General features: G+C 35.8%; 3 protein-coding genes across 9 annotated transcripts; 2 read left to right on the forward strand and 1 right to left on the reverse strand.

Moving 5' to 3' along the window:
- Positions 1–2718: 2718 nt before the first annotated feature.
- LOC122636010 (aquaporin AQPAe.a-like) lies at positions 2719–4329 on the reverse strand. Its single transcript, XM_043826802.1, has 6 exons — positions 4073–4329; positions 3806–3981; positions 3592–3735; positions 3302–3535; positions 3142–3222; positions 2719–2982 (listed from the first exon to the last, which is right to left on the reverse strand). Exons 1-6 carry the CDS (start codon positions 4095–4097, stop codon positions 2800–2802), a joined length of 843 nt encoding a protein of 280 aa, XP_043682737.1. The 5' UTR covers positions 4098–4329; the 3' UTR covers positions 2719–2799.
- Positions 4330–4373: 44 nt separating this feature from the next.
- Positions 4374–8966, forward strand: LOC122636007 (odorant receptor 4-like). 4 transcript variants are annotated; one of them, XM_043826793.1, is made up of 7 exons: positions 4374–5443; positions 5529–5628; positions 5718–5828; positions 5931–6086; positions 8165–8275; positions 8345–8500; positions 8706–8966. In XM_043826793.1, exons 1-7 carry the CDS (start codon positions 4647–4649, stop codon positions 8757–8759), a joined length of 1485 nt encoding a protein of 494 aa, XP_043682728.1. In that variant the 5' UTR covers positions 4374–4646; the 3' UTR covers positions 8760–8966. The 4 variants fall into 4 exon arrangements, with proteins under 4 accessions (XP_043682728.1, XP_043682729.1, XP_043682730.1 ...); XM_043826794.1 differs by lacking the exon at positions 5931–6086; XM_043826795.1 differs by lacking the exons at positions 8165–8275; positions 8345–8500; positions 8706–8966 and adding an exon at positions 6175–6841.
- Positions 8961–11234, forward strand: LOC122636008 (odorant receptor 82a-like). 4 transcript variants are annotated; one of them, XM_043826799.1, is made up of 5 exons: positions 8961–10227; positions 10312–10411; positions 10474–10584; positions 10676–10831; positions 10897–11234. In XM_043826799.1, the coding sequence occupies exons 1-5, from the start codon at positions 9392–9394 to the stop codon at positions 10945–10947; spliced, it is 1254 nt and encodes a 417-aa protein (XP_043682734.1). In that variant the 5' UTR covers positions 8961–9391; the 3' UTR covers positions 10948–11234. The 4 variants fall into 4 exon arrangements, with proteins under 4 accessions (XP_043682734.1, XP_043682733.1, XP_043682732.1 ...); XM_043826798.1 differs by having other exon boundaries at positions 10474–10831; XM_043826797.1 differs by having other exon boundaries at positions 10676–11234.
- Positions 11235–11795: the final 561 nt, after the last annotated feature.

Here is an 11795-nt window from a genome sequence, read left to right on the forward strand (position 1 = left end):
ACTCGGTCGTGAGATAATATTGCGTCTTGCTTGCTGTAACGTTCTTCCTCTCTCTCTATCTCCTTCTCTCACTCTATCTTCTTTCGATTTCACGTGTCCATGGCCAGAAACCTCTGCGTAGTTTCCTTCGAGCCTAAAAAAGGGCGAAGCCAAGTTCTACGCAGTTCCCTTCTCGAAGGACGCTTACGTTTCTCGAACGATCCTTGCTTCTCTAACTGTGTTCTTTCTTTTCTCTTCCTCTTCGAAAGGACAATGCGATACAATTTATGTCTTTCGAAGGATAATTCGCGAAGAAAATAATTTACAAAGGAGGAGTGACGTGGCAAATTTAAATTCGTCGTCGAAGGCTATAGAAAATTACATGTTTTACGTCGAAGGAATAATTCGAAATAAAAATGTATAAACGAAGAACTTTACGTTACATCATTTTCATTATTTCTTTCCCTTGACACGGACACTCCTTCGTTATAGTTCTACAATTCTAAAGCAATAAAAGATATCGAAAATACGGACGAAGATAGTAGTACAAGTTTCTAAACGTATGTAATTTCGTTGAGATAATTCATAAAGATATAAAAATGGAAAATTAGGCGATAAGTAATGGTAGATAATACAGGGAGTTTTAATTTGAATAAAAACAAAATAACGTGAAACGTACACGTACACGTACACGCTCGAAAGCGTAAAGAATGACCTGCTAATAAATACGATAAGAGAAGAAAGAGGGGAATCTTTCCCTTTGGAAGGAACGTTAACCGTAACAACGTACTGAAACTACGTAGCTTCCCGAAATGACCTTCGATGAACGTGTAGAAACTCCGACACGACCTTTTTATTACGCGTTTTCGAAGGGAACCCGTAATGCGACGTTATTTTTAGGTGTTTCGTGGTATGCTCGCAAGGACATCGATGTTGATTACGACGTAGTTTTCTTTTCTATTTTTATACGCGGTTCTTTCTTATCGTCGATTTTATAACGAATATTAAAGAGAAATTGATATCGTTTTGAAATACACAATGTAGATATTTCGGTGCCTATAATCAGATGCAATTTTCTTCGTGGGAATAGAAGTAACGAAGAGGACCCACTCGTCTACCTCCCTCCGTTCGAACAATTTTTTCTATGCGTATTATTCTCATATTCTTATTCTTATGCATAACGAGACAGGGGTCCGGACCGCTTGAGAGCATTACAAAATGTTGTGCATCTGCGTTCTGCAGAAAAAGATCCGTGAGATTTCGTTCTCACGAGCGGAAGTACCGTCTTCTCGATGAATGTGTTATAACAGAAAGGATCTTTAATATATTAAAGAATCCATCTTTCAAGTCCATCGATCGTTCGTTTCAAAATTATATTTTGCTTTAAATTGAGTCATTAAAATCGTCTAGAATCGACGTGGAGACGACGATTGATACCTTCGCAAATTATGGTCTAATAAGAGAAAAGTATACATTTGTGGACGAGTACGATAACACGTAGAGATTGAGACTCGTTTGTAGAACGCCGCAAACTCTGCCTAAATATAGAATGTAGGATACAAGTATCGTTGCGTGTGTCATACATGTTAACTGCACGGGTTTCTACGGTTATGCATGAAGGATCTTCTTCATAGAACATGATTCAGGAAACGATAGATAAATATTTGAATGATTTCGTTTAAAGGCTAATTATAAAATTATTTTATTCTCAATCGAAACATCATATTTTGCCAATGATAACAAAAAGAAGAATAATTCAATTTTTATTCAACGTATCTACTTATTTCTCAATTCGGTTATTATCGTACAATTTTATACAAAATTATGAAAGTATTAGTCAAGTACGAATTTATTTGAAAATTTTCTACGTATAATCTTCAGGTCGCAGCCGTTCGGGCGCTTCTCGATGTTCCAGAACATTCTACCTACGGGTGCTGCGACTAATCGATAAGTGCAACGTGAGAGCTATGTATATTTATAGAAAACACGTTGTTATTCGTCTTTCAGTTGATATCAGACCGAAAGCTTAATATGTATGATTTGCAACTTTGTAGACATTAAAATTATAATATTAGGATCGTTCGAATGACTTAATAATTCTTCGTAACTCTGCATTAGTCTCTGATGAATTTATAAAGATAATTATACGTCCTACGATCGAGTTCTTTCAAAAGGATAAACTTTACAAAACGAATGTAAAATCGTAGCTTTCTTCATTCTCATGACATCCCTTATTTTTATAAATAATGTACTTCGAAACATTAATCGTTATTTGAGTTTCCATAACTGAGAACGCGAATTTTCTTTCTGTTTTTCAACTTATATTTTCTATAATATATCTCATAGATGTATGAAAAGATCGATCATTGATAAAATTGAAAAAAAATTTCGTAGGTTCGTAGGTTCACGTTGCGTAGGTTCGGCAAAGAATCAGATCGTTAGGTCTGCGATGCATTTTACAAAATACACACACACACATATATGTGTGTATGTGTGTGTATATATATATATATATATATATATATATATATATATATACACACACACATATATATAGTCAATGACTTTATATAATTCTGAACAATGCCATCTAGCAAAAGAAGCAAATACTACGTCGCAAAGTCTTCTTGAAAATGATTATACCTACGTATAATCACTCAAGAGTATCGATGAGTATAATGCTTAGGAATGATTTTTTGATCTCTTACGTAGCGTAGATAAAACAGAAAAATGTCCGAGAAAGTTTCTTTTCCATTTTTTATGCGATAAGGCATCCGATAAAATTATTTATTTTTGAAGTAATCTAATTCGAGCGCTATTTTATGTTTGATTTCCATCGACAATTTCGAGTTCCGAATATTTGATCGATTCCATTTCTTTCATAAGCTTCATGTCGACGGTCGATGATCCATAAGTTTTTTCTACTCGCGGTTTCTCCAAAAATAGGACTTGATACGTATACGTTCCAAGCATTGCTCCGACTGTTGGTCCGAACCAGTAAACCTGAAACCGATCCGATTAGTCGATGCTTTTTATCAAAGCAACATTCTAATCGTTTATGCAAGCTATCGAAAATTAGATGAAATAAAAAACTGAATGAAGTAGTCTTCGGGGCGACGTAAAAATTGTGCAAATAAATAGATGGTATAAACATGACTTTACCCATTGATTCGTCCAATCGCTATTCCAAAACGCAGGTCCGAAAGTTCGTGCTGGATTCATGCTGCATCCCGTGTAAGGAGCCTGAAACGGGTTTTGATGTCGTAAAAGATTAAAGAGATAGAAAGGTGTTAAATACTTTTCCTTTCGAATAATTATTTACCGCTGCTAAAGAGATAGCTACGACGGAAAAACCGAATCTAATAGCCGTGGAATCGGTGGTATGAGAACATCTCGGATCCCACGTCGCACAAGCAGCGCAAAGTATGAAAGATGTGCAGAGAACTTCGATAAGTATAGCCTGAACGATACTTATGCCCGGATGAACAACGGTGACGCAAAGACCGACCGTGGAATTTGGATTTCCATCGTGAAATAATTCCGGTGGAGTTACTATCTGTTAAGAGATCTGTTATCGATAGGAATTTGTATTTTAATATTTGATAAAACAACCTTTAATGCTCCGTATCCCAATGTAGCTCCAATGAACTGTGCCACTATGTATAAGGTACCCGTGGGAATACTTTTTAAGCCTACGATGACCGCACCGATCGTAACAGCTGGATTGAGATGAGCTCCGCTAACGTGACCCAACATCTGAGACATGCGATTTCTTTTTTTTTTAACAGCTGCTTCGTACAATTATTATAGACGCGAGTTTGCTCACCATAATAATGAGGTTCACGGTCATGCCGAATGCTATGGACATCTGGAGCGGGGGAGGTAAAACGGTCGACATTGAACCGATGCTCGCCATACAACCAACGAAAATTAATATCCCGGTACCAACCACTTCCGCTATAAACATCGTCCACGTTCCCTCTTGCAACTTCCATAACGCGTCTATGACAAAAAAAAAAGAAAAAACAGAATATTTGAACGAGACGCAAATCTCATCGTGCGATCTTTAGGACAATTTAAGGTTTTGACTCACCTTTCGACTCCTCTTTGTTAGACATAGCGACGATCGATTACTATGTTTGCAAGAGGGACGTTCCGTTTCGAATCCTGATCGTCTTTCGAATTACTTCAATCGCTCGATCGTTCTTGTTATCGTGTATCTACTTTGTAATGTTATAGAAAAGAAAAATGTATATTGTCTTATCAAATCGCTAGCGATACGAACGATTTGTTCTTCGAATCACAGCTTGTACGTACGAGTAAGATTTTTTTGTATTTTTTATCTTGTTTTATACACTCGTAAATCAATCGTAAATCCATCTTAACACGTTTACCTAACCAATGATATTAAAATCTTCACACTTTTTATAAATGTCAAAAAAGTATAACTTAATAGATAAATGATAATATTTCCCCGTTGAACATCGCGAGCAACGATCCGAACAATACTGATCGCAAACTTGAAATATTTATTCGCGCAAGCGCACGATCATTTTTTTTCAACGACTTGCTTTCTCCGATTTTTAACAAAGTTTAGTTTCGATGAGAACTTACTACTCGTCCCTTTCTTGGGGGTAAAACAACAATCGATAGCAGAGAAGCTCACGATGACGACGAGAAAGAAGGACGAGTATGAAATCGAGATGAAATATTTAAATCGAGTCTGCGGCAAGTTGCTTCGGTTATTAGGCATGCCTGATCGCTCGAAGGAGGCATTTTCCTTCGTCGAAAAATTTACAAAGTTTTTTTCTCTTATCGTTTGTTATGCTTTGATTATCTTCTTTCTCGTAACTACGATACTTTACGTCATAGTGATGGAAAAAAACATTCATGTGAAATTAAAAAAATTTCCATTAGTATTCTATAACGTGCTGGTATTCATCAAGTACCTTTGCCTAATAATGAGACAAAAACAGATCTTTCGATGCATGAAATGCGTCGAAGAAGATTTGAAGAGGATCGTGAATCTTTATCATCGGGATATAATAGTGGAAAAGGCAAGATATGGAAAGCGTTTCTTCGCTGTCATATGCGTTTTTCTTCATATTACTGTTATCTTCTGGCGTGTTTACATGCCTCTTGTCAAGGGGAAGATCATCACTGCGGAAAATGTTACGATCAGGCCATTACCTAGCCCTGGTTATTATTTTCATCTTTTCGACGATCAGGTCAGTCCTTTCTACGAAATTGTATTTTTCCTGCAGTGTGCGGAAGGCTGTGTTACGATTTACACCAACGTTACGATATGCACCCTCGCCGTCAATTTCGTCATGCATGCGTGTAGCCAACTCGAAATATTTATCAGTCTTCTCGAGGCTAGCGTTACGAGTACCGAATCCACTGAAAAAGAAAGCGTTAATGAGAAATTGGCAGTTGCTATCGAACATCACACACGAATACGAAAGTATGTTCGACTTGTATTTTTTGGGATAATGAGTAATTCGATCTCTCTTTTTTTTCGCTTATTTTTAAATTTTAATCATTTTTAGCTTTCTTAAAAATATCGAGAGTGCTATGAGTCCGTTGTATTTCGTGGATATATTTGGATGTAGCATGACGCAATGTCTGTTGGGTTATTGCCTAATGATGGTATGCAATATTTTGTCATTTGTATCATCACAATGAAGATTTATTTTTCAAATAATAACGTTATTATAAATATTTTACGATCATTTTAGGAATGGGGTCAACAAAGCATAAAGAATGTTATACCATACATCATTTCTATCTCGTCTCTTGCAGTTCAAATCTTCGTATTTTGTTTCGTCGGCGAGCAGCTCATGTTACAGGTATATTTTTTTATGGAAGAACAACATGTAGATTAATTTCTTTTGTGTATTTGTTTTTTATCGTAAAAGCGAACACGAACGTTAAGGCATTCGTAACGATAGGACGAGAAGGTAGCTTTGAAAACTTGCGTACTCGAGTGGCATCGCATTCCATATAAGAAAGCGAAGAGCATCATACCGATAATAATTCTGTCGAATCATCGAATGAAAATCACTGCTGGAACGGTAGTCGAACTTTCTCTTCAAACTTTTGGACAAGTAAGCGAAAATTATTTACGATAACAATATTCGATCATTCTCAAATTGTATTGATAACCGAAATTAAACAAATAACATTGCATTTTAGGTTATTAAAACTACTGTAGCTTATTGTAACATAATGCGAACGATAATGTGATAACTTTATCGCCGATCAGCAGCAAGTATAGTGCAATAATTTTTAACGAGATATGAAAGAATTAAGATTATGAAACTCGCGGTACTCTTAACGCGTTTGAAGTACTTTGCAGTCTAATATTTATCATGTTATCAAATAGGATTAAATTGAAAAATACAAAAAAAAATAAAGCGATCGTTTCGATAGATCAATCAATTTTTTTTTGTATCTGCGAGAGATGTACGATGCACGATGTAATTTTTTAAGATTCTCGTGTTATGCGATAGCCAGGGATCTATCAAGGATCTTAATTCGCTCGAATTTACTTAGGAATCTTAATAACGATAACAGATCAGAAAAATCACTTGGTGAACGACACTTTTTTATCGACTATCTAAGTTTATAAGATAATACTGATGAAACGTAAAAAAAGAAGTTCAACTCGTTTCTCAATGTTACGTTTAAATGGATACATACGTAATATTTTCCCTTTGCATACTCGCTTTTAACATATTTTATCGTATTTCGATTTGTTTGTATTTTTTACAAATGTTCATTTTTTTCAAGTCATCGTTTACGTGGAACTACGATTCGTAGCTTGGAAAGTTAGCATAATAAATATAAAGTCGAAGTTGAAGAGGGAGAAAACTTATATTTATCTAACCCTACGTAGATACGATACGTTAAAGATTCAGACACGCAAGCGCAATTTCCAAGTTGTTCGACAGATCGACTATATTGGTCGAGGTTGGAGACCGATGCTAGATCTCAATCGAGAATTCTCAAAAGGGTCGTAGGACGAAAAGGAAGGATGTTCTCGAAGAAGAATTACGACGATGATTTGCGTTACGCGATCGAGCCTAATCGTTACGTGCTTCTTTCTCTCGGAATCCGAATAAGGTATTCGCAAGTGAACAAACGGGAATCGTTCTTAGTCAAAAGTTCACGATTACTTTTGATCCTTCTCAATTTCGTCATTATACTTTACGTGGTAATACCTGGTTTTCTGCACATCTTTCTAAAAGAGACGACTACCTACGGGAAGATTCGAGTGATCCAACCCATCCTGTATTCCTCTATGACCCTAGCGAAATATATTGTACTCGTCTTCTGTATCGAGCGAATGGATGTTTGCTTGAAATATGTCAGAGAGGACTGGAAGAACGCAGTGGATACTTATACCCGAAATACGATGAAAAAGAAGGCGATAATTGGAAGGCGTTTTTTCATTATTTGTGGTTCGCTCATGTACGGAAGTGGCATTCTTTTTAGAGGTATCATACCTTTGACCAAAGGGAAGATTACGATCAATGAGAATTTTACGATCAGACCTTTACCTTGTCCTTGCTATTTCGTCTTCTTCGACCCTCAACATAGTCCAGCTTACGAGATCGTCTATTTTCTTCAATGTCTCTCCGGTATGGTCACATATTCGATCACAACCGCGATATGTGGGCTGGCAGCTTTCTTAATTATGCATATTTGTGGACAACTCGAGATCTTGGTGACGCTGATGGAGAGGATAGTCGAAAAAACTGATCTTCCGAGTGAGAACGTGCACGCCAAAATTGCTCTCGCTGTTGAACATCAGATAAGAGTTAGGAGGTGTACACCATTGTCCTTCCTTTTTGTTTAAATTTCTTCTGTTATAATTCTATAAATTACAATTTTTTTCTACCTATATTAACAAAAGATATTTAATTTCTCTGAGATACGATAACCTTGATATAGCTTTCTTGTTGATCCCTTCTTGAACATTAGATATCATCAATGATTTTCAGCTTTTTGCGAGCAGTGGAACATACGCTGCAGCAAATTTGTTTGATCGAAATAATGGGATGTACTCTGATGGTATGCATGTTGGCCTATAACATAATGACGGTATAATTTTTAAAAGCCGACGAGGCGTCGAAGATCGATCGATACAAACAACTTTTATATAAAATTATTTATCTTACAGGAATGGACGAATCGTAATTTTGCTATTGTCTTCATGTACAGCATAGCATTGTCATCAATTATATGCAACATATTCATCTTGTGTTACATCGGCGAACAACTGACGTTACAGGTATATTTAAGTTAAGAAAATTTAAGCTAACTTGTAGGAAGAAATCGAAGGAGTCATTGATGAAAGCAGGCGGAGAAAGTAGCGAGGAAATCGTGCACTCTGGATTGGTATAATCTTCCTGCAAAAAAATTATCGGATCTCGTTTTGATGATTGCAATATCCAATCGTCCGATGAAGATCACCGCTGGAAACATATTCGGGCTTTCTTTTCAAACTTTCGGTAACGTAAGTAACTTCTTCATAAATTTATACTTACTTTCACGTCGGAATCGATGATACGTATGGACGATACAGACTTCGTACAAAGTTAATTGAAACACATGCCCTTTCTGCAGGATATTTATTATTTCAATCGAAGGGGTAACTCTTTTCTCTTTGCTTCGATTCAACTATTAGCTGCACTGTTTTACTCTGAAACATTAAATTGCAGGTTATCAAAACAGCGGCGACTTATTGCAATATGTTACGAGCTGTTACATCGTGAGTTTGGTTCGCGCATTAAATCATAGAGATAACGAGGAAAAAAAATTATGTAAATGCAAAAAAATAAAGTGAGATAATGTAATACGTATATTGTTTCAATAATATCCATTTTCTGTCTGATCTACGTAGAATCAACGTTCACTTTCGAAAAAACATAATGAACGGTTCCGGAAGAACAGCACGGTGTTTAATTCTAGTAATAGCGACGTCAAATCGGTCGATAAAATTTACTTCCATAATATAAAAGTTCTTATTTATAGGAATAAAAGCGTGGAAAAATAATAAACGTACCATGCAGAGCGCGAATTAAAGTTTTGATGTTTCTTTCGATTTATCCGATACTCGATGACACTTTAAACTAAAGCATTAGATAATTATATCGAAGATATTTCTTTAAATGAAAATTTTATTGCGAAAGAAATAAAGTATCCGCAGAGGATATACAGAGAAGAGACAGAGGCAGGTTCCTTCTATTAAAACGTTGGATTAAAGCGCAAGCGTAGATTCCTACTTCATATAGCAACCCCACCGCTATACTTTTCTCTATACTATTCCCTTTTTTCTTGTTTCGGGTCATATTGCTTTCAAGTGAAGTTACAACTTTCTATTACTTCAGTATTTACCGGGGAAACCATGTCGATCGAACTGCAGGTAAATAACTTTAAGAAAGAAAATGAAAGGGGACAAGAAGAAGACATCGTTGTTAGAAACAAGAGATCCTTGAGTTATTCTATGAAAATACCCTATTATATTTTACGGGTTATCGGTGTCTGGCCTCTTCGAACTGACGCATCTGTGATCGATCGATTCGCCAGCTATTCGATGAAATGCATGTGTTACTTTTTCTTCGCGTTCATTTTAATACCAGGATTTCTTCGAATTTTCCTTATCGAAAAAAGTACACAACAAAAATTAAAAATATTCGGACCACTCTGCTCCTGCTCGACGAACGCTATGAAATACAGTATACTCTTAATGCATAGAGAGAAGATCAGGACTTGTCTGAAACACATAAGAGAAGATTGGACAAAGATAATTCTTCAAGAAGATCACGAACTCATGATGTCTCAAGCTAGAATCGGAAGAATTCTTTCAACCATGTCGATTTGTTTCATATACGGTGCAGGAATATTTTATCGTACTTTTTTGCCGCTTTCCAAGGGCTCCGTCGTCGTCGGCAATCACACGATAAGACCCCTCGCTTGTCCAAGTTACTTCGTATTATTCGACGAACAAAAGTCGCCTGCTTATGAACTCGTATTTTTTGGACAATTTCTTGGCGGCTTCACCGTTTATACCGTAGGTAGCGGAGTTTGTGGATTGGCAGCTTTCTTTATTATGCACGTTTGCGGCCAACTTGGAATATTGATGAGAAAAATGAACGACATCGTCGAGGGTAATTATTCCATCGAGAAGAATCCAAAGATACGCATCGCCGAAGTCATCCGTCATCAAATCAGAACCAGAAGGTGATTGCCGATATTGTTCGGATCCTTCTTGAAATTGAAATTGTTTTGAGTTAATAAATATCGAATTATTTATCTTACTTACAGTTTCGTTAAAGAGGTAGAAGAAATTTTGCAATATCCTTGCATGGCCGAGATAATGGGCTGCACGAGTCTCGTTTGTCTCGTCTTATACTACTTGGTTATGGTACGTATATTTTTATAAGATTTATTCCGTTTAAAGATGGCCATCTATCTTTTGATTCATAGGAATGGGAAGATAGCGATGCTACCGGTCTGATAACTTTTGTTTTACTTTTCGTATCATTCGCTTTCAACATGTTTATCTTTTGTTATATCGGAGAGCTTCTTTCGGAACAGGTAGAACGATCGTTTTATTCTATAAATGCATACTCTATGCACTATAAATTGAAATTTTTGGAAAATAACGATCTACTTTATCTACTAATAGGGCGCGAAGGTTGGATTAACATCCAGTACCCTAAATTGGCATTGTCTTCCGGTAAAGGATATGAAATGTTTAATACCAGTCATAATTATGTCCAACTATCCATTGAAAATCGTAGCCGGAAAATTAATGGATATGTCTCTTAGTAATTTCAACAATGTAAGTACGACGATCAATCGTTGCCTCGCCCGTAAAAAAATTAACGAATGCTTTATTTTCTCTAGATTATCAAAACGGCTGTAGGATATTTTAACATTCTTCGAAACAGTGTCTAATGTGCTATTCAACAGTGAATATTTTTAGCGGATCAACAAATTAATCAACGCCAAATATTTGTATAGAGAATAAATGATGATAGCGATGATAGAAAAAAATTGTTACGAATTATGGAATTTTTATGGAATTCGTAATAGTTAATAATGCCATCTTTGCAATAGAAATTTTTTTTAGAGCATGCAATCTTGAAGAATAAAGAGTACGATTCTTATTATTAGTTCAAAGTAATACCAATAAAAAATTAAAAGTATCACATATATTTCCTTTGTAGATGCAATTTCTTCAATAAAATTGAAAATGTATTACAGCTAAAGTTATTGCGATCACTATTTTTACATTTAGATACTTCGTACGTTGTAAAAGAGTTTCGAAGAATAACTTGAAAACAAAAAAGAAAAGAAAAAAAGTATCCATAAAAAATCTTCGATCGAATTGTAACGAACTGTCATTGAACATATGTTATTTACGAAAATATTACTTATCCCGGTAAGTAAAGTATTATGAAAAGAGTTACATTCACAGTGTACTTGTAACAGAAATAAGTTCTCCCTCCTCGACCTGCTTCTGCACGCAAGCGTAAAGTCGATTATCCTGTCTATATTCTATCCACTGTTCGTTCAGTGAAGTAACAGACCCAGATAAGAACGGTCCAGTCTTGATATGAAACAGTTAGAGGAAAAAAAATCATGCGTTACCGCGAGAAACGAAATAGGTTTAAATTATTCACTAAAAATAGGCCGTGGACTATTGAAAGTGATCGGAGCTTGGCCATTATATAAAGAAAATTCAAACGTCGAAAAGATCTATAGCTATTTCGCAAAAATCTTTTGTTACTTTCTTTTTACCT

Source organism: Vespula pensylvanica, chromosome 20 (genome assembly GCF_014466175.1).
Source record: "Vespula pensylvanica isolate Volc-1 chromosome 20, ASM1446617v1, whole genome shotgun sequence".
Classification (NCBI taxonomy): domain Eukaryota; kingdom Metazoa; phylum Arthropoda; class Insecta; order Hymenoptera; family Vespidae; genus Vespula; species Vespula pensylvanica.